At 39.8% G+C, this 25,495-nt stretch overlaps 1 protein-coding gene across 3 annotated transcripts; it reads right to left on the minus strand.

Annotated features, from left to right (window-relative positions):
• Positions 1 to 607: 607 nt before the first annotated feature.
• LOC144577974 (uncharacterized) lies at positions 608 to 24,952 on the minus strand. Of its 3 annotated transcripts, none has more exons than XM_078339221.1 (4): positions 22,577 to 24,952; positions 5,934 to 6,094; positions 5,505 to 5,679; positions 608 to 1,655 (listed from the first exon to the last, which is right to left on the minus strand). In XM_078339221.1, the coding sequence occupies exon 1, from the start codon at positions 24,162 to 24,164 to the stop codon at positions 23,742 to 23,744; it is 423 nt and encodes a 140-aa protein (XP_078195347.1). In that variant the 5' UTR covers positions 24,165 to 24,952; the 3' UTR covers positions 608 to 1,655; positions 5,505 to 5,679; positions 5,934 to 6,094; positions 22,577 to 23,741. The 3 variants fall into 3 exon arrangements, 2 of the variants coding, with proteins under 2 accessions (XP_078195347.1, XP_078195348.1); XR_013522845.1 differs by lacking the exon at positions 22,577 to 24,952 and adding an exon at positions 11,605 to 11,662 and having other exon boundaries at positions 611 to 1,655; XM_078339222.1 differs by lacking the exon at positions 608 to 1,655 and having other exon boundaries at positions 4,397 to 5,679.
• Between the last annotated feature and the right edge of the window lie 543 nt (positions 24,953 to 25,495).

A 25,495-nucleotide genomic window follows, 5' to 3' on the forward strand; every position in this document is an offset into this window, starting at 1 on the left:
AGGAATAGCATTGAATTTATAAACTGCTTTGGACAGAAGGGCCATTTTCATAATATTGAGTCTTCCTATGCATAAACATGTTCTTCCATTTGTTTGTGTCATTTCTGATTTCTTGAGCAGCGTTTTTTATTTCTTTTTATAGAGGTCCTTCAGCTCCCTAGTTAGCTATATTGCTAGGCATTTTATTCTTTTTGTGGCAATTGTGAACAAGGTTGTGTTCCAGATTTGACTCTTGGCTAGGATGTTGTTGTTGTAAAGGAATGCTACTGATTTTGTATCCTGAAACATTGCTGAAGTTGTTAATCAGCTGAAGAAAAGACTCTATGATGTCCTAGATATAGAATCATGTCATCTGCAGAAGGTAATAGTTCAATATACTGTTTTAAACAGAGTAATACATGCCAAAAAATAGAATATAATAAAATGCCTTCCAAGACAGACCCAGACACTTAATAAATAATGTTAAAATAATGGTATTTCAAACTAGTGGAACAAAAATAATTAATAATTAATCTATAATGTTAGCATTTGGATAATCATATAAAATGAGGTAAAATCTCTCTCTTCTATCATACACAAAAATAATTGGACATAAATTTAAGAGTTGAATGTAAAATATGAAGCAATGAAATGATAAAAAGTCAATCTAAATAAAGTTTTTTTAAAAAAATACTGAGGTTAGATGGCCCTTTTAAGTGTAAGAACAATAACAACAAAAAAATGACAGCTGTTCACTCTGCAGTTTTTTTATTTCAAGCATTTACATTTTATATGTAAAAACCTATTTAATCCCTACAAGAAACTTCTACAGTAGTAGGGCATTAGATTCATTTTCCAAAGTGTAGAGAAATTAAACTTGCCCATGGACACTCAGCAGTTACAGAACCTGAGCAGGTAAGTAAGAACTAATGGAATCTTACTTCAGAGTTGATATATTTATATGACTTTGAAACCTTGGGGCTGAAAAGGGACTATACACAAAATGAAAAATTATATCACAACCAGTAGGTAATTTGAAATATAGGTGGAAAGGGGATAATAACTATAATAAATAAAAGCACTTTCAAATTAGTATGAAATTGATGAACATACCAATAGTAAGATGGAAAAAGAATATACTTTGGTAATTCTAACATGTAGAAATTCAAATGACCAATGAGCCCACAGAAACATATTCAGTCTCCTATAGTAATAACTATTTTGGTTGTCTTCATACTTTTCATCAAACTCCCCTAAAAGTTCCTTCCATTCTGCCCTTGCAACAATGTTTAAACAATATAGAGTCAAGTGGGACAGTGATGAATGGACAGTTAAACCAACCAAAGTCCTCCATCTACAAATTAAGATTTAGTCTTACTACAAGTATGATCCCAAAATCAAAACTCAGAAAATTGAAAAGACTATCTGCCACCATGCTGATTGGACAGTGAGGAATCTACCTCAGAGAGGGAGAGAGAGACAGACAGAATAAACAGATTCACACAAACGTTGAGAATTGACAGGCTGTGAAGAACACTTTCAGAATTACCGTGGACCTCCCAGGCCCTGGCTCAATTCTAGTCTTTCCTGAGGCTCTGCTGTGCTTATGCCCTTGGTTGCAGGAGACACATCTGTCTCCTTTTTGGCTTTAGCAGTGTAGAGTGGTTCTCTGTTACCTGCAACAAAAAGGTACTGAGTGACACATTTTACTAGTAAGAAATATATCCAAAGAAATTACTAAAATAAATTGATAGAAAAATAAAAACTTATTTTTGACAAATTTTAAAAATAATAATACCTAACTTTCGGAAGCTGATGGAATACAGGCTCTACTGGTGCTCATATAAAACCAACAACTTTTCTAGAAGGCTATTTGTCAATGCTTACTTACAGCTTTCAAAACAGGCATACCAATAATTCTACAACTAAGATTTTTCTGCCAAGTAAATAATCAGTTATTCATAAGAATATGATTTAAAATTGAAATACTGGAAAATAGCCTCAATTTTCAAAAATAGGCAACTGGTTAATAGAATTACTGTCCATTTATATAACAGTAGTTCATGGACACAAGGCACAGTGGCATGTTCCTATAGTCCTGGCTACTCTGAAGGCTGACAGAATGTTTGCTTAAACCCAAGAGCTGGAGGCTGTGGTGTGTTATGGTGGGGTCTGTGAAATAATTTTATGGAATTTTGAAAATTAATATTTTGGATTAAGTTCCAAAAATCCAGTATCTATATTAATCAGGCAGAAAATGTATGTCAGTGCAATAATTTTAGTTCAAGCACATATGCATATAATATGTGAATCTGGGGGACTATGGTTGACTAGAATGCACATATCCTATCTAAAGGGGCAAAGAGATATTCTGTCCTAGCCATTTTTGTCCCCAATGAATGCAGACCTAACACTGACTGATCATTTGCTTTTTCAAAAGATAGAAATTTAATTTGATGTAAAAACTCCTAAATCCTAACTATTAGCTCAATTTAAAAAATTGCAGGAAGCAAGTCCTAATAGTATGCTAAATTCAGTGGAGAGGCCAATGGTTTTCAATCTGTATTTGAGAAAAATATTCAATTCATTAGTTATATATTCAGTATATCTACTAGCAGTTCTTTCGAAATAGCTGGTTAAAAATAGCAGACACCAAGAGTGATTTTTTTTTCTAGTGTTAGGAGTAAGCCAAGCACATCCATTTACTCCACTATTATTCTGGAGATTTAGTCAAAAGGACATCTATGAAACAAAGCAATACATGAATGAAAACCTAGACAACACCATTCAGGACATAGGCATGGGTAGAGACTTCAAGACTAAAACACCAAAAGCAATTGCAACAAAAGTCAAAACAGACAAATTGGATCTGATTAAATTAAAGAGCTTCTGTACAGCAAAGCAAACTATCATTGGATTAAACAAGTAACCTACAGATTGGTAAAAGAGCTGATATCCAGAATCTACAAGGAACTTAGACAAATTTACAAGAAAAAAACCAAATAACCCCATCAAAAAGTGGGTAAAGGATATGAACAGATACTTCTCAAAAGAAGACATTTATGTGGTAACAAACATGAAAAAAAAGCTCATCATCACTGGTCATTAGAGAAATGCAAATCAAGTCCACATTGAGATACCATCTCATGTCAGTTAGAACGGTGATCATTAAAGTGTCAGTGAACAATAGATGCTGGTGAGGCTGTGGAGAAATAGGAACACTTTTACCCTGTAGGTAGAAGTGTCAATTAGTTCAATCATCTTGGAAGACAGTGTGGTGATTCCTCAAGGATATAGAACCAGAAATACCATTTGATCCAGCAATCCCATTACAGGATATATATCCAAAGGATTAGAAATCATTCTACTATAAAGACACATGCACTCATATGTTTATTGAAGCACTATTTACAATAGCAAATACTTGGAATCAACCAACCCAAATGCCCATCAGTGATAGACTGGATAAAGAAAATGTGGCACATATATACCATGGAATACTATGCAGCCATAAAGAGAATGACTTTATGTCCTTTGCAGGCACATGGATGAATCTGGAAACCATCATTCTCAGAAAACTAACACAGGAACAGAAAACCAAACACCACATGTTCTCACTCATAAGTGAAATTTAAAGAATGAGAACACATGGACACAGGGAGGGGGAACAACACACACTGAGGCCTGTTGGGAGGTGGTGGGCAAGGAGAGGGGGAGCATTAGGACAAATATCTAATGCATGTGGGGCTTAAAACCTAGATGACAGGTTCATAGGTGCAGCTAACCACCATGGCACATGTACACCTATATAACAAACCTGCACATTCTGCACATGTATCCCAGAACTAAAAGTAAAATAAGAAAGCAAGAATGCAAGGAAGGAGGGAGGGAAGGAGAGAAGGTGGGAAGGCAGGAAAGTAAGAAGGCCAGAAGGCAGGAAGGAAAGAAGGAAGGAAGGGAAAGTGTTAGTTTTTACAGATGTTAAAACCCAACAATTGTACTTCTAAGTGTTATTCTTGAATATATAATGAGCTAATTGTATAAAAATATATCTTCAAGGAGGTTTAATCAAGATGCATTAAACTGGAAAAATGGAAACAATCTAAGTGCATAATAATCCATGGGTAAAAGAAATTTGGTGCATTCTAACAATGAAATATTCTATAGTTCTGATATAGATGTGTGTGCATATAATCTAGTAAGAATAAATATAACATATTTTAAAATAAAAAATTAGTTTACAAAAATATTGTGAGTTTTCTTTCTATCTAAAAATTTTGTTTTTATGTATGCAAAATACACATCAAGTTTTTGAATTGCCTATCTCGAGTGGGCTGACTTCTCTTCTTTATTTTTCTGATTTTTTTTTCACAACAAGCATGAATCCTTATATAGTCAACCAATAGCACTTTACATCTTATTTTTCAATTCCAAGTTTTATTACTTCGATCATAAGACATTTAACAAAATAATTTAATTTTACTGAAGAACCAGTCTCCCATACATTTGTTCAGCCATAATAAATTAAATCTCTAAGTAATGTTCTGAAGAAAGGGGTGCTCGAGAGTGTCAGATAACCTAGAGTAGTGAAGAAAGATAAGTACTGAGGAGTGTTTGTGGGATTTGGTAATTAGTAGGTCATTCATTGAGACCTACAACTTCACATTAAAAAGGGAGAAAATTTGTTTTGTTCCTAAAATCAAAGAGATCATTTTCCCTTATCCAAAGCAATTTGTTCAGTTTTAATGCTGCTTAATAATGTGAAGAAAGGGTGATGGGAATGGTTTTTGTCCCTCCACCTGCAATGCATACAATAAGCATCTAATCAAACCTTGAAAAACTCATTTTTACCAAGTTGTATTATAAAAGATGTTGATTTTTGTCCATAAATGAGTAATATTTAACAATCAAAATGTATGTTAAGATTAAATATCTTAAAATATCCATTAATGCATTCTTTCCTTCACTTATTTATTCAACAAATATTAAGTGCCTACTATGGCCTGACATCATTCTAGGTGTTCTGGGGTTACATTTGAGAACAAAATAGACAGCGTATACCTGGGGGCTTATATTCTAGTTAGGAAAAACACATAACAAAAAAGTAAAACCAGTTGGGCTGATGGTGGTAAGTGCTATCAGAAAAACATAATGAAAAAAGAATTGATATTCGGGGGTGGGGTGGGATTAAAATATTAAATAGGGCAGTCATGGTATCTCGAACTGAAAAGGGACATTTGAGCAAAGACCTGCTAGAGGCAAGGAAATGAGTTATTCTGAATCTGCAGGAAGAGTGCTCCCAGAAACAGCATGGGCAAGCAGCGAGCCTAGAATTCTTGAGGAATAGAAGGTGACTGGTGGTGACTATAGGGAAGGTGGTTGAGGGGGAGAAGTTGGAGAAGGTGGGGTGATGCCATGCAGATTTTGTGAAGAGTCTAGTCTTCCTCTTGATGAGATGGGAAGCCACAGGAGATCTTGAGTAGAAGTGAGGTTGACACCTTTGACCTACGTTTAACAAGACTCACTCTCACTGCTGTGTTGAGAATAAACTGGGAGCATGCAGGCCAGTCTTCGGTTGCCCCTGCTAATCCATTCTCTGCTCTTTCCTACTTTGCTCTGATGCCTGCCATGGCATCCCTGGAGCTGCCTTGACTTCCACTTCCAATTAGGTGTGTGCAATGGGAGATAGTTGGAGGAAATCTAAGGGAGACGAGAGAGAGATTTGAGTTTTTATCTCCTCTGCTGTCCTTCTACCAACTCACGATTCTGGTAGTGTCTCTACTGTTAGCTGAACATCATGCCATTTAAAATCTTAAGCAGTTAATACAGGTTTCTAAAGACAATGTTTAATATTTATCTATATCTAGTTTCTCTTGGTATAATTTAATCAGATTTTTTAATGTACTTTTAAAAAGCTATCCCTCATTTATTTCTTCTTCCTCAGAGGTGCTTGCCTATGGCCATGTGACAGGTCCTCTTCTTGCTGGAGTTTCTTTGGAAAAATATTCTTGTGTTGACCACATCCCTGATAGTGACAGGAAAGCCAGTGCTCTGCCCTTGCCATTTGGGGAGGTCTGCCCGGTAGTGCACCATGGCACTTCACCCACGTATTTACCTGTAAGAAAAATACACACAAATAAGAACCAGCTGCTTCTTTCCAACACCACCCCAGTGCGGTATTTAGCCTGTACTCCAGCTCATGGACCTTATGTTCCATAATAAAATTTGGGAAGCATCTCAGCTGGTGGGTCCAATTGAGTATGTTCATTTGTCTTTTTACTATTTGGGGGCAACATAGTATTTTCCCTGTTTGGGCAAGTTTCTCTGTGGTTCAAATTTACTGGTGGCCTTTAAATAAGACCAGTTCCACAGTTAACCTTTCTTTTCCCCATCTGGGCTCAGTTACCATTCAGGTTCTTTTTTTTTCTTTTTTTTCCAAATGCATTTTCTCATTCTTGGTCTGTGGCTGACTTCCCTCTGGGAGGTTGGTGATACCAGCCAGTAACTGAAATGAGTGCCTGATTAAAGTTTGCAGCTAATGACATTTGGGATGGACACAATGTTGTTAGGCTTTCATGTCTCTATTTCTTCTAATAGTTTCTTATTAGTTAAGACCTTAAGTAATACATGTGAGTTTCTTGTAAACATTAAATATTAAAACATTTCTTTTTATATGCTATAATTTAATGCCAGATTGTGTGTAGGCTAGTGACCCAGAAAAGCCATTTACTGATATATGGTGTGTAATTTAGCCAAACTGGTTAGATTACATTACTGGGTATGATTTAGGCCCATGAATGAGTCAACCGGCAATTTGATTGAAGCCATACTCTGCCTTGTCATTCACAGACCAGAACAGCAGCCTTAATTAGCCTGGTTGATTAAGCAAAAATCCAATTTTAGTCAGATACCTGGAGGTATCACTGAAGTCAACGTGAACTTGAACATTATGTTTTTAAAAAAGGGAAGAACAATCACAGAAGTATCTACATTGTTTTTCCTATTTTTTCAATGAGGTTTATAATGACACAGCATCTGTTTTTGATCAAATAATGACAACTGCAACTAAATGATTTTTAAGATCAGAATGAATCTGATTTCATTTTACTCATGTTCTATTTACTTCTAGCTAGAGGGCACACACTTGGTAAAAAAAATTGTATTTTTTATGGTTAGTGTTTGGGACATTGAGCAAATTTTGAAAGGCACCTTTCAGAAATAAGAAGACTGGAATAAACTGATTTCATTTTATTGATATCTTTGGGAGAATATTCTTTCTGATGATATTTATTTGCCAAAGAGTTTAGATGATGGTCTAGATTATAAAAATTCTTACTGAAATAAAATAATTTGAGAAATAATATTCATTTTACAATTGGAAGACATGAAATAGAGAACCTTTTATAGCAATTACTCTCTTTTACATTATTTCCTTTTTCTACCATTACTGGTTTGGCTTTTATCTCATGGGCTATTTAGGAATAACTCCTGCCAGCTTGATATTGACAATATTACATTTGGATTTACCTGTTGAGATGTTTATCAGAGACATTGCTGAAGAGTGATCTTTTGTTAACCACTTATTTAAGAAAATAACCAGATTTGTTTGTATGTAATATGAAATGGGAGAAATTAGATCAACTGTTGCCTTTAAGTAAGTTTATTTTGAAGGCTTACCTCTAAAATCTTTATTTTTGCTAAAGAAAGATCTTTTCTACCTGCAGGGACTTTCTGAGCTGAATTACTTGGGCTTGTTTGTTTTTTGATTGAGAAAGAGAACAGGGAATTAGGAAAAATAATAATATTTGTACTAGCTTTTTTTCTGACAATGCCTACATTTTGGGAAGTACATTCTGGAATAGTCTAAGAAATAAACATTTGATTTTTTTTATCTTACAGAAAGAAAGAAAATGTCAGATTGCTAGAGGAATATATTCTGCAAACCTTTGCAGAAATATGCATATTACATGTTTATTATTTTTTATTCCACAGAATTAAATTAATGGGATATATTGAGATGTAGTGTACATAGCTCTTGACTTGGAATCAGGAGATCTATATGGTAGCACTAGTTTTGCTACTTTGTAGTCACACAATTTAGGTTAATCATATCGTGTCTTTGCAAATGTTAATAAAAACAGCAGTAGAAAAAATGAGTTATTCTCTCAGAGATCACTAAAATCAACTCTAGTTATTCTAGTTTTGAACTTGATTGAATCCAGCACCTTCCATCTTACTTAATCAGGGAACCACACCAAACAAAGTCCTATTGAATGGGAGATCTACACAAAGATATTTAGGAAACGCTGCAGTAGGTGGTTATTCAGGCTCCATTTAGATTTAACATTTAACATTTACTATGTTTTCTTATCACAGATAAACTAAGAAAAGATTTCATATTGTTTTAGTTTAGGTACTTTTACTATTTTCAGAACTTCTTTAAGAAAAAGTGGTTTCAGGAAAGGGCCTTTGCTTGCAAAGATGGGAAGAGTTAGTATCCTTCTATTTATCTAGATCTGTTTCCTGAATATCGAAGATGTTAAATAATCTTATTCTCAACTACAACTGACTTTCAAGTCAGAAAGGAATTAAAGCTTAATATTGCTGAATTTGACCAAGCACTGATCTCTTTATACAAAATTAGAACAAAAAAACTTTAACTTGCTGGCCGTGGTGGCTCACATCTGTAATCTCAGCACTTTGGGAGGCCGAGACAGGGGGATCACTTGAGGTCAGGAGTTCAAGACCAGCCTAGCCAACATAGTGAAACCCTGTCTCTACTAAAATTACAAAAATTAGCTGATTGAGGTGGCAGACACCTGTAATCTCAGCTACTTGGGAGGCTGAGGCAGGAAAATTGCTTGAACCCAGGAAGTGGAGGTTGCAATGAGCCGAGATTGCGCCACTGCACTCCAGCATGGGCGACAGAGTAAGACTCTGTCTCAAAAAAAAAAAAAGCTTTAATTTAACTGAGAACTTTTCTTGGATATTGTTCTAGAGGGTTTTGTATATCTTTCTTAATCACGTTTATCCATTTCTCCATCCTTCTCTGTACCTCTTAACTAAACCCTAAACTACCAACAATTTTTAGGAATTCCAGAGTTTCCTCTCTGAACATTTGCATACTCTGGGAATACAGGTAGTATATAGGATAATTTTTAAAATTCCTATATTAAATTTATAATTAAAAAATTTTATATTAAAAAATCCTAAAAAAAAAATTCCAGACAGGTACACTGAATAAGCAGTCTGAGAGAAATCAAAATGTGAGCCCCTAAAAACAGCTTCCAGTTGTCAGCTTATACGTTTAGGGGCACAAAATAATCATATACAAGTCCATAAAGGGTAAGGTAGGTAACATATTCTTGAGGGCTTTTATATGCTGTCTTAGGCACTTGGACAGTTTAGGCACTTAAACTGTCCAGTGGAGACGTCTCCTTTCCACCTGAGAACTGAACATGTCCTCCTTCACTCCTACAAAGGCAGATCAGCTTAACTTATTTCCTTTTCTTATTTTAAACATTTGGTTTCTATACTTGGAAAAAGAATAGCTGTTACTGCTGAGATAAGAAGAAATAAAAGGTGGAAAAGAATGCTCTAGATGATAGAAAGTCTGCCTGTGACCCTCTCCTGCCTAACAGAAAGCAATATGGAAGAGGAATATAGTACAGAAATTCAGAAATGACTACTTTTTAATCCAACCTGTAACATATGAAGCTAAACCGAGACAGTATTTAAGCCCTATTTGGCAAGGGTCAACTCAAAGCAATATTCATCCTACCCACTAATCAAATTTCTGGGTGGATCAAATATTCCAACTAAGGGTCTTTTTAATCAGAAAAAAAAATAGCTTATTGTGTGACTATCCTACCAAAGCTGGCTAGGCTCAGATTACGTGCAATTAAATCTAAAATGAGGCTTGTGAAGGAAGCAGAGAAATTCAGCAAAGTGAGAACTTTATCTAGAAAATAAATTTTGAGTGTGGCAATTAACACATGGGGCTAACCAGAAGCAAATAGACAACTAGTTTTTGAGAGTTGTACTGCCAAAAAGAACCACCATCCTGAGAGAAAGCAACTATTAGAAACAAAGCATTCATTGTCTCCCAGTAGTCTACAGACAACAACTAGGCTGAGAAAGCAATTCATTCCCTAAGGAGGGCATATTTTCTAATGCGCACTTTAGATGCGGCCAAAGAAGATAAAAGAAAGAAACTTTCAGAGGGGTCACCTAAGAACCACAGAGAACAATGTATAGGAAACTCCTTTCTAGAGGCAGAATCTGGGCCTAATTATGAAACGTTTTCCATTATTAACGTAAGTAGCTCCCACCCAACAACTATTCAATAGGATTTCACAGTGCTACTTGTGTATGTCCACCTGCTGTGTGTCTCCTATTCTGTTTGTTTCTGAATAGTAGAGTAAGTTTATTGTGGTTTTTCTATTTCTAGACACCATTGTAGACACTGGGAGTTTCAGAGAAGCACATAAGTGGTAATTTTAGTGTTAAGGTATCTGGAGAAACAGGAGCTGCGTCCTAGTCAGGAACCACTCAGCGATCCTGGGCTTTGAGTTAGGTGCAGTTATTAGGTAAGATTTTTAAATTATCTTCTTCGAGAAGGAGGGTTTTGTGTATGTATGGAGAACTAGAGGAAAGACTATGGTAGACATTAGTTCAGTCCACCAAATACTTCTAGTCTTTCAGAGGGTCACATTGTAAACTTGCATTTCCTCTTCCCACTTAGAGTAACCATGTGACTTGTCACTTAATAAATGAACAAAAGTGGCAATGTTATTTCTAAGTAGACATTTTAGGATTCTGTATGTGATTTGCCACATTCTCTTCCTCTGCCTCAATGATTGAGAAAGCATCTCTTGAGGTAGACAATAAACCTGAATTTCTAAATGACTGTAAATGGACAGAGCCCCTATCTAATCCTCAGTGGACTTGTCACTTAAATAAGAAATAAATCATAAGCCACTATGATATGGGATTGTTTTCTACAGCAATAAAGCATTGCATATCTACACTGATGCATATACTTTCTTTGCCACACGGTATTATAATTACTTTTTCTATGAATTTTTCTCTCAGAAGGCAATAATCAACTAGGTATACAGACTGTTATCTTGTTTATTTCATCAATGTAACTGTCAACATGTAAATATAGTGCTATCATGCTTCTTACAACGTGCCAGGAGCCCATTCTTCACATACCCAAGTGTAAAATATTATTTCCCGGAGAACAACCCAGGATTGAGGCTCTCGCTGGATGCGCGGAGTAGGTGAGTCAGGGACTCATTTCCAGACGGACCTTTGTTGCCCACAGAACGGGGAAATTCCCAGATATAAAACAAACGCGGGATGCCAGCCAGAGATCTTGATGAGTGTAGCCAGCAGCCAGTGCAGCTGTGGCCCGCGCCGGAGCGCAGAGGCGCTCCACAGAGGTCCGCACAAAAGCGCACTGTTCCGGGTGCCCAGTTGAACTGGCAACCTGAGACCTGAGAGGGCTGAACTTGAGACTGAACAGGACTTGAACAGTGAGCCAGCCCAGGACAAAGCATTAGGGGTAGCACAGGGCGACAAACAAAACGGGATTCCAAATGCTCACTGTTAGGAGGTTACCTTAAGGTGCAGCTCCGTGCAGGAAAGGCGTCCGCCATTACCGAGGCAATCAGCCCCTACTGAGGTACACGCCCATTGCTGACACAGCCTGCCGTTGCCAAGGCAACCTGGTACAACAGAGGGACTCCGCTTCAGGGCGGAGCCCGCAGAAGCAGGGTAAACCTCATACCGGCAGGGCGGAGCCCCGGCAGGACAAGACTGCCTCCTAGCTGGGCAGGACAACCCGGCAGACACTCAAAAATAAAGCATCAACCACTTCAGAAAGAGCAGCTGAGAAAAAAAGGGCTTTTTTTGAGTTCTGTTGCAGCAGAACTAAACATAGCAGCTTAACAGCCCTGAATGAACATCAGAGCTCACAGCTCAGTACTTGAGCTCCAATAAAGTACGGACTGTCTCCTCAAGCAGCTCCCTGACCCCTCTATATACAAAAGACTGACGTTTGGCAGACATCATTCTGGGACAAAGATAGCAGAAAAAAAAACTGGTAGCATCCCTACTGTTCTGCAGCTGCTATAGGTGTACCCCAGACAAGCAGGGCCTGGAGTGGACCTCTACAGTCGTACAGCAAAGGGGCTAGACTGGTAGAAGGAAAACCAAGTAACAGAAATACTTCATCATCAACAATCTGGGGGTCCACCTAGAGACCCAATCGAAAAGTAAGCAACTACACAGACGACAGGTGGATAAATCCACAAAGATGGGAAGAAACCAGCGAAAAAGGAGGAAAACACCCGAAACCAGAACACCTCGCCTCCTAGAAAGGACCAAAACTCCTCACCAGCAAGGGAACAAAGCTGGATGGAGAATGACTGTGATGAAATGACAGAATTAGACTTCAGAAGGTGGATAGTGAGAAACTTTTGTGAGCTAAAAGAACATGTTTCAAATCAATCCAAAGAAACTAAGAACCTTGAAAAAAGATTCAAGGAAATGATAACAAGAATGGATAACTTAGAGAGGAATATGAATGAATTAAAGGAGATGAAAAACACAATACGAGAACTTCGCGAAGCATGCACAAGTTTCAATAGCCGAATTGACCAAGCAGAAGAAAGAATATCAGAAGTCGAAGATCAACTCAATGAAATAAAACAAGAAACCAAGATCAGAGAAAAAAGCGCAAAAAGGAATGAACAAAGTCTCCAAGAAATGTGGGACTATGTGAAGAGACCTAACCTACGTTTGATAGGTGTACCAGAATGTGACGAAGAGAATGAATCCAAGTTGGAAAATACTCTTCAGGACATTATCCAGGAAAATTTCCCCCACCTGGCAAGACAGGCCAACACTCAACTGCAGGAAATACAGAGAACACCACAAAGATATTCTGCAAGAAGAGCAACCCCAAGGCACATAATCGTCAGATTCAACAAGGTTGAAATAAAGGAGAAAATACTAAGGGCAGCCAGAGAGAAAGGTCGGGTCACCCACAAAGGAAAGCCCATCAGACTCACAGCAGATCTCTCAGCAGAAACTCTGCAAGCCAGAAGAGAGTGAGGGCCAATATTCAACATCCTTAAAGAAAAGAACTTTCAACCCAGAATTTCATATCCAGCCAAACTGAGCTTCAGAAGTGAAGGAAAAATAAAATCCTTTGTGAACAAGCAAGTACTCAGAGATTTTGTCACCACCAGGCCTGCTTTACAAGAGCTCCTGAAAGAGGCACTACACATAGGAAGGAACAACCAGTACCAGCCATTTCAAAATCACACTAATTGCTAAAGAGCATCAACATAATGAAGAATCTACAACAACTAACAGGCAAAACAGCCAGCTAGCAAAAAAATGGCAGTATCAAATTCACACATAACAATACTAACCCTAAATGTAAACGGACTAAATGCACCAATCAAAAGACACAGACTGGCAAATTGGATAAAAATCCAAAACCCATCAGTGTGCTGTATCCAGGAAACCCATCTCACATGCAAGGATACACAAAGGCTCAAAATAAAGGGATGGAGGAAGATTTACCAAGCAAATGGAGAGCAAAAGAAAGCAGGAGTTGCACTTCTCATCTCTGATAAAATAGACTTTAAAGCAACAAAGATCAAAAGAGACAAAGAAGGCCATTACATAATGGTAAAAGGATCGATACAACAAGAAGAGCTAACGATCCTAAACATATATGGACCCAACACAGGAGCACCCAGATACATAAGGCAAGTTCTTAAAGACTTACAAAGAGACTTAGACTCCCACACAATTATAGTGGGAGACTTTAACACCCCACTGTCAATATTAGACAGATCAACCAGACAGAAAATCAACAAGGATATCCAGGGCTTGAACTCAGACCTGGAGCAAGCAAACCTGATAGACATTTACAGAACTCTCCACCCCAAATCCACAGAATATACATTCTTCTCAGCACCACATCACGCCTACTCTAAAATTGATCACATAATAGGAAGTAAAGCACTGCTCAACAAATGCAAAACAACTGAAATCATAACAAACAGCCTCTCAGACCATAGTGCAATCAAGTTAGAACTCAGAATTCAGAAACCAACCCAGAACCGCACAGCATCATGGAAACTGAACAACTGGCTCTTGAATGTTGACTGGATAAACAATGAAATGAAGGCAGAAATAAAGAAGTTCTTCAAAACCAACGAGAACGAAGACACAACATGCCAGAATCTCTGGGACACATTTAAAGCAGTCTCTAGAGGAAAGTATATAGCAATAAGTGCCCATCAGAGAAGAATGGAGAGATCCAAAATTGACACCCTATCGTCAAAATTGAAAGAGCTAGAGGAGCAAGATCAAAAAAACTCAAAACCCAGCATAAGACAAGAAATAACTAAGATCAGAGCTGAACTGAAGGAGATTGAGACACAAAAAACCCTCCAAAAAATCAATAAATCCAAGAGCTGGTTTTTTGAAAAGATCAACAAAATAGACAGACCACTAGCCAGATTGATTAAAAAGAAAAGAGAGAACAACCAAATAGATGCAATAAAAAATGATAAAGGGGAAATCACCACAGATTCCACAGAAATTCAAACCATCATCAGAGAATATTACAAACAACTCTACGCACATAAGCTAGCAAACCTGGAAAAAATGGATAAATTCCTGGACTCCTGTGTCCTCCCCAGCCTAAACCAGGAGGAAGCTGAAACTATGAATAGACCAATAACAAGGTCAGAAGTCGAGGCAGCAATTAAGAGCCTACCACACAAAAAAAGCCCAGGTCCAGATGGGTTCACAGCCGAATTCTACCAGACACACAAGGAGGAGCTGGTACCATTCCTTCTGAAACTATTCCAAATAATCCAAAAAGAAGGAATCCTTCCCAAATCATTCTATGAGACCAATATCATCCTGATACCAAAATCCGGCAGAGACCCAACAGGAAAAGAAAACTTCAGGCCAATATCCATGATGAACATAGATGCAAAAATCTTCAATAAAATATTGGCAAGCCGATTGCAACAGCAAATCAAGAAACTTATCCATCATGATCAAGTAGGATTCATCCCGGGGATGCAAGGCTGGTTCAACATACGCAAGTCTGGTTCAACATACGCAAGTCTATCAACTTAATTCACCACATAAACAGAACCATAAACAAAAACCACATGATTATCTCGATTGACGCAGAGAAGGCATTCAACAAAATTCAACAGCCCTTTATGCTAAAAACCCTCAATAAACTCGGTATTGATGGAACATATCTCGAAGTAATAAAAGCTATTTATGACAAACCAACAGCCAATATCATACTGAATGGGCAAAAACTGGAAGCATTCCCTTTGAAATCCAGCACTAGACAAGGATGCCCTCTTTCACCACTCCTATTCAATATAGTACTGGAAGTTCTAGCCATAGCAATCAGGCAAGCAAAAGAAATAAAGGGTATTCAAATAGGAAATGAGGAAGCCAAATTGTCTCTATTTGCAGACAACATGATCGTATACCTAGAAGACCCCATCACCTCAGCCGAAAAACTCCTGAAACTGATAAGCAACTTCAGCAAAGTCTCAGGATATAAAATCAATGTGCAAAAATCACAAGCCTTCCTCTACACCAATAACAGACTTAAAGAAAGCCAAATCAAGAACGAACTGCCATTCACAATTGCTACGAAAAGAATAAAATACCTTGGAATACAACTCACAAGGAACGTAAGGGACCTCTTCAAGGAAAACTACAAACCACTGCTCAACGAAGTCAGAGAGGACACAAACAAATGGAGAAACATTCCATGTTCATGGTTAGGAAGAATTAATATCGTGAAAATGGCTATACTGCCCAAAGTAATTTACAGAATCAATGCTATACCCATCAAGCTACCATCGACTTTCTTCACAGAACTGGAGAAAACCACCATGAACTTCATATGGAACCAAAAGAGAGCCCGCATAGCTAAGTCAATTCTAAGCAGAAAGAACACAGCGGGGGGCATCACACTACCGGATTTCAAACTATACTACAAGGCTACAGTAATCAAAACAGCATGGTACTGGTACCAAAACAGAGATATAGACCAATGGAACAGAACAGAGGCAACAGAGGCAACACTACGTATCTACAACCACACAATCTTTGATAAACCTGTCAAAAACAAGCAATGGGGAAATAATTCCCTGTTCAACAAATGGTGTTGGGAAAACTGGCTAGCCATGTGCAGAAAGCAGAAACTGGACCCCTTCCTGACACCTTACACTAAAATTAACTCCAGATGGATTAAAGACTTAAACATAAGACCTAACACCATAAAAACCCTAGAAGGAAATCTAGGCAAAACTATCCAGGACATAGGAGTAGGCAAGGACTTCATGAACAAAACACCAAAAGCATTGGCAACAAAAGCCAAAATAGACAAATGGGACCTAATGAAACTCCACAGTTTCTGCACGGCAAAAGAAACTGTCAATAGAGTGAATCGGCAACCAACATAATGGGAAAAAATTGTTGCAGTTTACCCATCTGACAAAGGGCTGATATCCAGAATTTACAAAGAACTCAAACAGATTTACAGGAAAAAAACAAACAAGCCCATTCAAAAGTGGGCAAAGGATATGAACAGACACTTTACGAAAGAAGACATATATGAGGCCAACAATCATATGAAAAAATGCTCATCGTCACTGGTCATCAGAGAGATGCAAATCAAAACCACATTGAGATACCATCTCACGCCAGTTAGAATGGCGATCATTAAAAAATCTGGAGAGAACAGATGCTGGAGAGGATGTGGAGAAAAAGGAACACTTTTACACTGTTGGTGGGAGTGTAAATTAGTTCAACCACTGTGGAAGTCAGTGTGGCGATTCCTCAAGGCCTTAGAAATAGAAATTCCATTTGACCCAGCAATCCCATTACTGGGTATATATCCAAAGGACTATAAATCGTTCTACTATAAGGACACATGCACACGAATGTTCATTGCAGCACTGTTTACAATAGCAAAGACTTGGAATCAACCCAAATGCCCATTGATGATAGACTGGATTGGAAAAATGTGGCACATATACACCATGGAATATTATGCAGCAATCAGAAATGATGAGTTTGTGTCATTTGTAGGGACATGGTTGAATCTGGAGAACATCATCCTCAGCAAACTGACACAAGAACAGAAAACGAAACACCGCATATTCTCAGTCATAGGTGGGTGATGAAAAATGAGAATGCATGGACACAGAGAGAAGAGTACTAAACACTGGGGTCTATTGGGGGGAAATGGGGAGGGCCAGTGGGAGGGGGAGGTGGGGAGGGATAGCCTGGTGAGAAATGCCAAGTGTGGGTGAAGGGGAGAAAGAAAGCAAAACACACTGCCATGTGGGTACCTATGCAACTGTCTTGCATGTTCTGCACATGTACCCCCAAACCTAAAATGCAATAAAAAATTAAAATATATATATATTATTTCCCCCATTTTAGAAAGAGGAAACTGAGTCACCTAGATTTTATAACTTACCCATTGTTACACAGCTAGTAAATAGATAAAAAGATTTAAACTCAGACAATCTGGTGCCAAAGTTGATAGACGTTACCACCATCACATCTTTATGCCACATCTCTGCGTGCCCAACAATAAGTTCCTGGTGAGTTAATGAATAAAATCTTGTGGCTCTTTGGTACCTGCAGTACTTTAATAAATTTTCATCATCTAAGACAACCAATTTCCTTCTGATCTCTTTTGCCTCCCTAACAGTCTGAGTTACATGCTAAAATATTCAAAGACGTTCTTCATCACTGTTCAGATATTTCTGTACTCTTGTCTTTTTGCTGAACTTTCATAGCCAACTCCACCATGAGGGGAGGACCATATTTTCTGATATCTCTGCTTCTATTCTAGAACTTTGAATGTTGTACATGTGTGTACCAGCAACTCCCTGGGCCCAGCCACACTCAGCCCACTCTAAAGGATCATGTATTCTGAACTGCTCTGAAGTGTCTCCTGTGATAACACCCTGAAGGGGCCTCCACACCTGCTTTCACTGCCCAATGAGTCACACCTGTGTGTAATCCCCTCACCTACAGGATAGGCACAACCTGTGACTTGCTTCCAACCAATGAAATATGGCAAAAGTGAAAGGGTGTCATTCCCTTGAGTAGATTTTATTTGTGGCAAAGGTAATGAATGTCACTTTTTTTTCTTTTAAGATGGAATTTCACTCTGTTGCCCCGGTTGGAATGCAGTGGCACAATCTCCACTCATTGCAACCTCTGCCTCCTGGGTCCAAGCAATTCTCCTGCCTCAGTCTCCTGAGTGCTGGGATTACAGGTGTGTACCACCACACCTGGGTAACTTTTTGTTTTTAGTAGAGATGGGGTCTTACCAGGTTGGCCAGTCTGGTCTCAAACTCCTGACCTCAGGTAATCCGCCCACCTCAGCCTCCCGAAGTGTGGGGATTACAGGCATGAGCCACTGCACCTGGCAGATGTCACTTCTATAATTATGTTGCATTGTATAAAACTCTGTCTTAGCAGGCAAGAGATTACGAGATTCTCCGGAAGCCTTTGAGAAACAGTCTTGTGAATTGTCTGTGAAGACGGTCACGGGACCACAGAACTGCAGGCAACCTTTAGCCTCTCAGGACCTTAAAAATGTGATAAAGCTACCTTAAAAGCTACAGCTACATTCTTTTAAGTAGCTGGTAAACATCAAGGCCCTCAGTCACACAACCACGAAGAAAGGAATTCTACCAGCAACTGGAGTGAACTTGGAAGTGGGTTCTTCCCTAGTGAAGCCTCCAGTTGAAAATTTAGCCTGGTGACATCTTGATAACAGCCTTGTGAGCCCCTGAGCAGAGGACACACTGAAACCATGTCTGGACTCCTGACCCATGCTAACTGTACGCCAATAAACGGGGGTTGTTTTAAACCACTAAGTTCAGCAATAGAAGACTAATACACCTCCCTAACACATTTACCATAGAATTTATTTCAAAGCCATTCCCATGTCTTTGGCTCTGAATATCTACCTAATTTTGCCCTCTGGATGGCCTTGCCTCCCACTTTATGGTAAGTTGTCTATTCTTTGAATTTCTTCAAATTCTTTTCACTCCATGAACAATTATTATTCTATTTTCTCTTCATTTGTGTTTGTTTCCATGCTCCTGTTATAGAGAACAAAATGTCTCTCCATTTGCAACTCTTATACTTATGTCTTTATTCTTTTTTATCCAGACTGCACTGCTTTAGATTTTTTCTAGAACATCTTTCCTCTACTTGCAATACAATTTCTCTCTTTCCCCTAACGCAGTGTAAAAATACTGGCATGCCAAAAATCCTAAGCTCAGTACTACTATCCTTTCAAGTTACTATCATAATTCCTTCTTTACTTTTATTTTTACCATTCAATTTTTTCCAAACTGTACTTGTGATGTTTTTAGCTTCCACCCTTAAACCATTGTTAATTCCTTGAAATTTGACTTCAGCCTTCATCACTCTGCTGAAACTGTCCTTTCAAAGGTCATTAAAGTACAGACAGACTGCCAACTCTAATGCTGTTTGTGTTGTTTTGCTTCCGTTTTCGTCTTTCTCAGCCTCTTGGTGGCATCATGGACTATTGACCAACAATTCCTTCTGGACACTAGCCATTCTGGTTCTTCTATTCATGTGATCGTTCCTTGTATTTCTCTTTCACTGCTTCTAAAATCCTGTGTTAGGTGTCCCTGGTTTGTGCCCTCACAGCTTTGTGCATGTTTGCATCACCTTTTGAAAATCTCTCCTGTAATTATCCATTTACTTATTTGTGTCCTCAGTAGACTTTGCTCTACTGAGGCAAGTGCAGGGGATCTTTTTTTTTTCTTATCTGTAGCATTTGTCACAATACAGTTCACAGTGTAGCTACTTAATAACTGTTTGTGAGATGGAAAAATTTTCTCAAGCATGATCATTTGGTCTCACAGGTCATAAGAGATTGATGTATATCTCCAGAAGGAGATAATGACTGTTGGAGAAAACACGGTATATAATTGAGAAAGGAATAAAGAATGAGCTCTTTTACCACACAATATAGTACAATATATCAATTGTAAAATCTATGTAAATATCAACATGTTAAATATGATGGGATTTTGTCTCACCATACAAGAAATAATTCAAGACAGATTTTAGACCCAAGCATAAAAGGTAAAACAATGACAATCAAAAACCAAAATGCTTTTAGAAAGAGACATAGAAGGATCTCTGTGTATCTTGGAGCTTAATCCACAAGTTTCTTAGACAAGTCACAAAAAGGAACAATCACTAAAAAAAATCAATAAATTAAATTCCTCATATTTTAAAATGACCAGTCTTCAAAATGTTAAATGTTTTGCAAACATTTTCAATATCAAAGGAGTTTTATCCAGTATAAATAAATAATGATTAGAACTCAGTAATAAATAAACAACTCAGAATAAGATGAAAGAATGGCCAACAAGCCTATAGAAAAAAATAACATCATTAGTTATCAGCAAAATGCAAATAAAAATCAAAATACCACTACGCATTCAAAAGAAACAAATTACTGATTATGCGTAATTTTCAAAAGAAACAAATATGCGAATTAATGAAAATATACTGATGGAAAGAAAAACCCATATGCAAAAGGTTCTGTATGCTTTTATTTATATGAAATTTTAGAATTGCAAAACTATAATGACAGGAAATAAGTGGTTGTGTAAGAGGGCAGGAGTAAAGATTGACTGGAAAGTGATAGAGGAATATTCTGGCTGCTACAAATGTTTTGTGTCTAGAAACAGGTTTGGATTGATAGGTACTATATATATTCATTTGTCAAAACCTAGCAAGTATATACTTACTATTGTTTATCTCATATATAAATCACACATCAAGAAAAACTAAATAAGTATCAAAATCTAGTTAAGTACTCTAAAATATTTATAGGGAGGTATATATTGACATCTTCAATTTACTTTGAAATGCATCTGAAACAAAATGGATCAAGAGTTGCAGAGAAGAATGGAGAGATGGATAAATACGTGATTTAGAAATTATAGTAAACTGTCAGCAACAGACTCACATAGTGAGTATGTATGTGCTCAATGTAAAATTCTTTTAAGTTTGCTATTAGGGAAAAAGACAGTGGGGTACTAATGTACTGTGTTGGGATACACTCCTTTTCATTCTACATCCTTAAGAATTGTTTGAAAATTTTAACATAGTCAAACATCTGTATAAAAAATTTTTAAAAAGATAAGGCTTTGTCATATTTATGTAACTAATTTATCCATGAAATTAATAGTACTAAAATTTTTATTTGGAAAATAATATTTGACTAATATAATTGCTTCTATAACCTCCATCATCATATACTGAATAAGTCAAGTTGAACTTAGACTTATTCAATATATGAGGATGGAGGTTATAGTAACAATTAAGGGAAAAATAGCATTTACAAGTTCTCAGCTATTTGGGTTTTTTTAAACTGTTTTGATCTTTTACTAAATTTCTTGAGCACTTCTGAACTCATTACTACTTAACTAATCCTAAAGTTTCACTTAAAACTAAAGAGCAAGTATACCTGTCAGAGAGCCAGTAGTTTATTTGCAAGAATAACTTCCATTCCCAACTGTCTCCACTCCTACCTGTTTCTTACCCCTTCTCTATAGACTATTCAATTTCATGCAGTTTTCTTTGTGTGAAGACTAAATTCCTATTTCCTTCTTTCTGATCTCCATTTAGTCTTGATTACAAGCCTAACTAAATTATGGTCAGTATTACTTAACTCCTTTCTCCACCCACTCACCTTCATAAGACCAGTCACACTTTTTCTTTTAGAAAACAGTTTTTATGCTGGCCCATTTATCACAGTAGCTTTCATATGGATTTTTTTGAAAACACAGGCTAGGATGCACTGGCTAACTCTGCCAGGTGTCAGTAAAGACCTCACAGAGGAGGTAACATTTACAGCGAGTCTTCATCAAAACACTAGGATTTCCCAGGTGAACAACGGAGAGGAAGCTATGTTAGAGAAAAACATTATGCACATTATGCATACAATGAAAAAAGTGTACATTCAGTGAAATGTAGTGGATTCCATGTGACTGAAGCTTAGAGTAGGCGGCAGAACCGATCAGTCTCTTCTTAATGCTCCATTTTCCCTTAAAACTTTTATTCATCATCAAACTCATTCTAAGGTTCTATATGGTTTGCTGTTACCTTTTAAACTGAGAGCAGGAGCCTAATCTTTTGTCTTCCCAACACCCAGAAAAGTGTTTGACTCACAGAGGTGCTTAATAACTATTTTCTGAATATTAAGGTTTTATAAAAGACTTCATAAAAGATTGCTTAAGTCAGGGTTATATGTACTTTCTTACACTTGTTAGTAAGCATCTTAATTCACAACTTATATTTTCTATTTATTTTAAATCCTCCTGACTCCCTACTCTCAATTTTTTCCATACACCAGATACTCAACACAGGTGGATTAATATCTTCAAATTAGAGAAACAAATTTCAGACTTCTATGAGCCTAGTTTTCATTGAAATCATGTAAACTCACCTGAAACAACTGCTCCTTGTGACTCGGACTGCGGTTTAGCTGCTGGATGTTTCGTTCCAGCTTTAAATCTCATTGTATACTTCACCCTCCTGGGCACTAAAGTAGCTGGCTCTTATTCTGCAATTATTCTTGCAGCTGCAGTGTCAGGCCGATGAGTGGTCGACATCCGGGATGTCCTGCGGCACTGACGTTGCGGCGGCAGTGGCGCTCTACGTTAAGGTTTACCCATACCCACTCAGTGTTTCCTAGGTGAGTTCCGTCATCTGCTGCGACCGAACATTGGAGGCATGGACAGCGAGTCTGCGGCAACTTCGGCGAAATCTGCGGCAGCTTCGGCGAGGTCCGCGGCAGCTTCGGCGAGGTCCGCGGCACCTTCGCTAGGTCCGCAAGTCCGGGGTGTCAGCTGAGAGGTCGGCGGCGTCGGTGGCATCTGCAGTGCGCTAGGCGAATTGGGGGCATCTGCGGTGCTGTCGGCGTCGGGCGGCGCTCTACATTGAGGTTTACCAGTATGTCCACCCTGCGTTTCCAAGGCGAGTGCCGTCATCTGCAGCTACGGGCCTTCGGCGAGGTCCGCCAAGTCCAGGGCGTCTGCGGAAAGGTCAGCGGGTTGGGGGCGTCGGCGGCACTGTTGGCGCCTCGGGGGTGCGGTTGATGTTGGCGGCGTCTGCGGTACATTGGCGGTGTATGCGGGGTGATCAGTGCGTCGGCGACAGTGCTCTATGTTGTTTCCGAGGTGAGTGCCGTCATCTGTGGTGAAGGGGTGTTGGCGGCGTGGACTGCACGGTGGCACGTCTGCAGAGAGGTTGGCACCTCTGCAGCGCATCTGCATGTCCGGGACATCTGATGGTGTCTGGCGTCCGCAGGCATGGTCGATGGCAGCGGCAGACCCAGGGTGAGAGCTTTAGCAGCGACTGGGCATCAGTAGAGCGGAAGGTGTGTGGGTGGTGTCCACTGAGCAGTCGGCGTTGGCTGCGAGCTGAGGGTCTGTGGCGTAAGCGCTGAGGTTGGTGCGTGGGTGACGTCAGCAGCGCGACTGCGGCGTCCCATGTGCTGGCAGCGTCTACGGTGCGTCAGCGGAGTCCGCGGGGTGTGCAGGCGACGGCAGCGTTTGAGGCACTTCGACGACGTCCCAAGTGTGGATGGCATCAGCTGTGCGGTCAGTGCTTCAGCGGCTTCCCAGCCGCTGACAGCGTCGGTGGCGCGGTAGACTTGTCAGGGTCATCCGCGGCACAGTCAGTGGTTTGGCGGCGGCGTCCCAGGAGCTGACAGCACCCGTGGGCGTCCGCGGCATCTCAGGCGCTGAGGCGTCCACAGGATCTGTGGCCCGACGGCGGCGTCCGGGGCGCGGATGGAATTGTCGGCGAGTCTGGAGTGTAGGTGGCGCGGTAGGGTCAGCTGCGACCCAGGCGCTGACAGCATCAATGGCGTCGGCCACGCGATCCGCGCGTCGGGGGCGTCCAGAGGGTCTGCGGCGTACGCGCATAGGGGGCGTCGGCGGCGCGACGGCTGTGTCCCATGCACTAATGGCGTCGGCGGCGTCTGCGGTGTGCCGGCGGTCACTGGGCTTCAGCGTCGCTGGGCCACCCATCGGTGGTGTGGCCCAGTGCGTCGGTGGGGCGCTGAGTTAAGGTTCACCGGGACGTCCGCGCAGCGTTTCCGAGGTGAGTGCCGCGGCGGGGTGGCCGCCGGGATCTTTCCTGAAAATTAAAGATTTAGTAGGAAGTCAAGGTTTGGGGGAAGTCCACCCAGCTTTTCCGAGGTGAGAGCGCCGCGCCAAGCTGGGAGAGCTGTGAGTCCGGGACCTGAGGCTACAGTTGGGTCAGTGTGCGCGCTGGGGGCCTCAACAGCTTTTGCTGTGCTAGCGGAGAGGGCGGGCTGGGCTCCTGAGCACTTAAGTTCCCTGCGTTGGATTCCTAGCTTGCCGCTGCCGACCACAGCCCTGCTCTCGTGGGCTCTGGGGAAGAAATTTGCGGGTGGATCTTCCTGTGGCATCCCATGGTGTGGAGGGATGGAGCAGCTTCGGGGGCACATCCTCCTAGATCTGGTGGAGGACATTGACCCTTTGCCCCACTTTCAAGGCCAGAAATCGGTTCCCTCTGGGGACCTGAGGGGCGAGAGATCTCAAGCCCCAAATTTGCAAAGTTGGGGTCTTTATTCGTCTTCGGGATTCCGTACCTGGCTCTGTCTCCAGCCTGCTGGTGGGCAAGCCAGGTGTGCCAGATCCAGGATGCAGTAGGGGAGCGTTTGTAGCCATCCCTGAATCGCCTCAGGACTAGCGGGGCAAGCTTCAAATTAACCACAGCATTTCCAGTAGGTTGGATTGTGGTACTGCTGTTTGCGCTCCAAAGAGCTGCTGTGGTTTCCCTGTGTCTGCCTGCCTTGGGAGCTTCTCAGATCATCTCGTTTGGCATCCTCTCAGAAGAGTTAAGCAAGACTTTTGGAATGATTTCCTGGCTTTCCTTCTGTCTTTTGCTGGTAAAGCTGCTTTCAAAAGGAAGTCTTTTCTTGCAGTGCTATCTTTTCTTTGACTCTCAGTGCTTAACGAAGTTAAAGAAAAGTAATCTGCTGGTAGTTTTTAATCTGTGTTTTGAGCTGATATGCGTTAGTAGCTTTCTTTTGTTTTTAAATTTGGTAAAATTTCACCTGTGACCCAGAAGCTCGTTTTTTCTCTTCTAAAATGCTAGCTTTAAGATTTCTGAGAAATTTGTGTCAAAGAAATCTTGGAAAAGTTCCTGAAGTCTGCAGAAGAAGCTCACAGTTTTAAATGTGCAGGTGGTCCCGTGGCGGTGGATCACAGCTGTAATCCCAGCACTTCTGGAGGCCAAGGTGAGCAGATCAGTTGAACTCAGGAGTTCCAGACCAGCCTAGGCAACGTGGCAAAACCCCGTCTCTACTGAAAAGACAAAAATCAGCTGTGTG

Source organism: Callithrix jacchus, chromosome 10 (assembly GCF_049354715.1).
Source record: "Callithrix jacchus isolate 240 chromosome 10, calJac240_pri, whole genome shotgun sequence".
In the NCBI taxonomy this organism is placed as follows: Eukaryota; Metazoa; Chordata; class Mammalia; order Primates; family Cebidae; genus Callithrix; species Callithrix jacchus.

Excerpts from the sequence above, each read along its gene's own strand:
- LOC144577974 (XM_078339221.1), bottom strand. The coding sequence starts at position 24,164 with ATGGGTGGCCCAGCGACGCTGAAGCCCAGTGACCGCCGGCACACCGCA.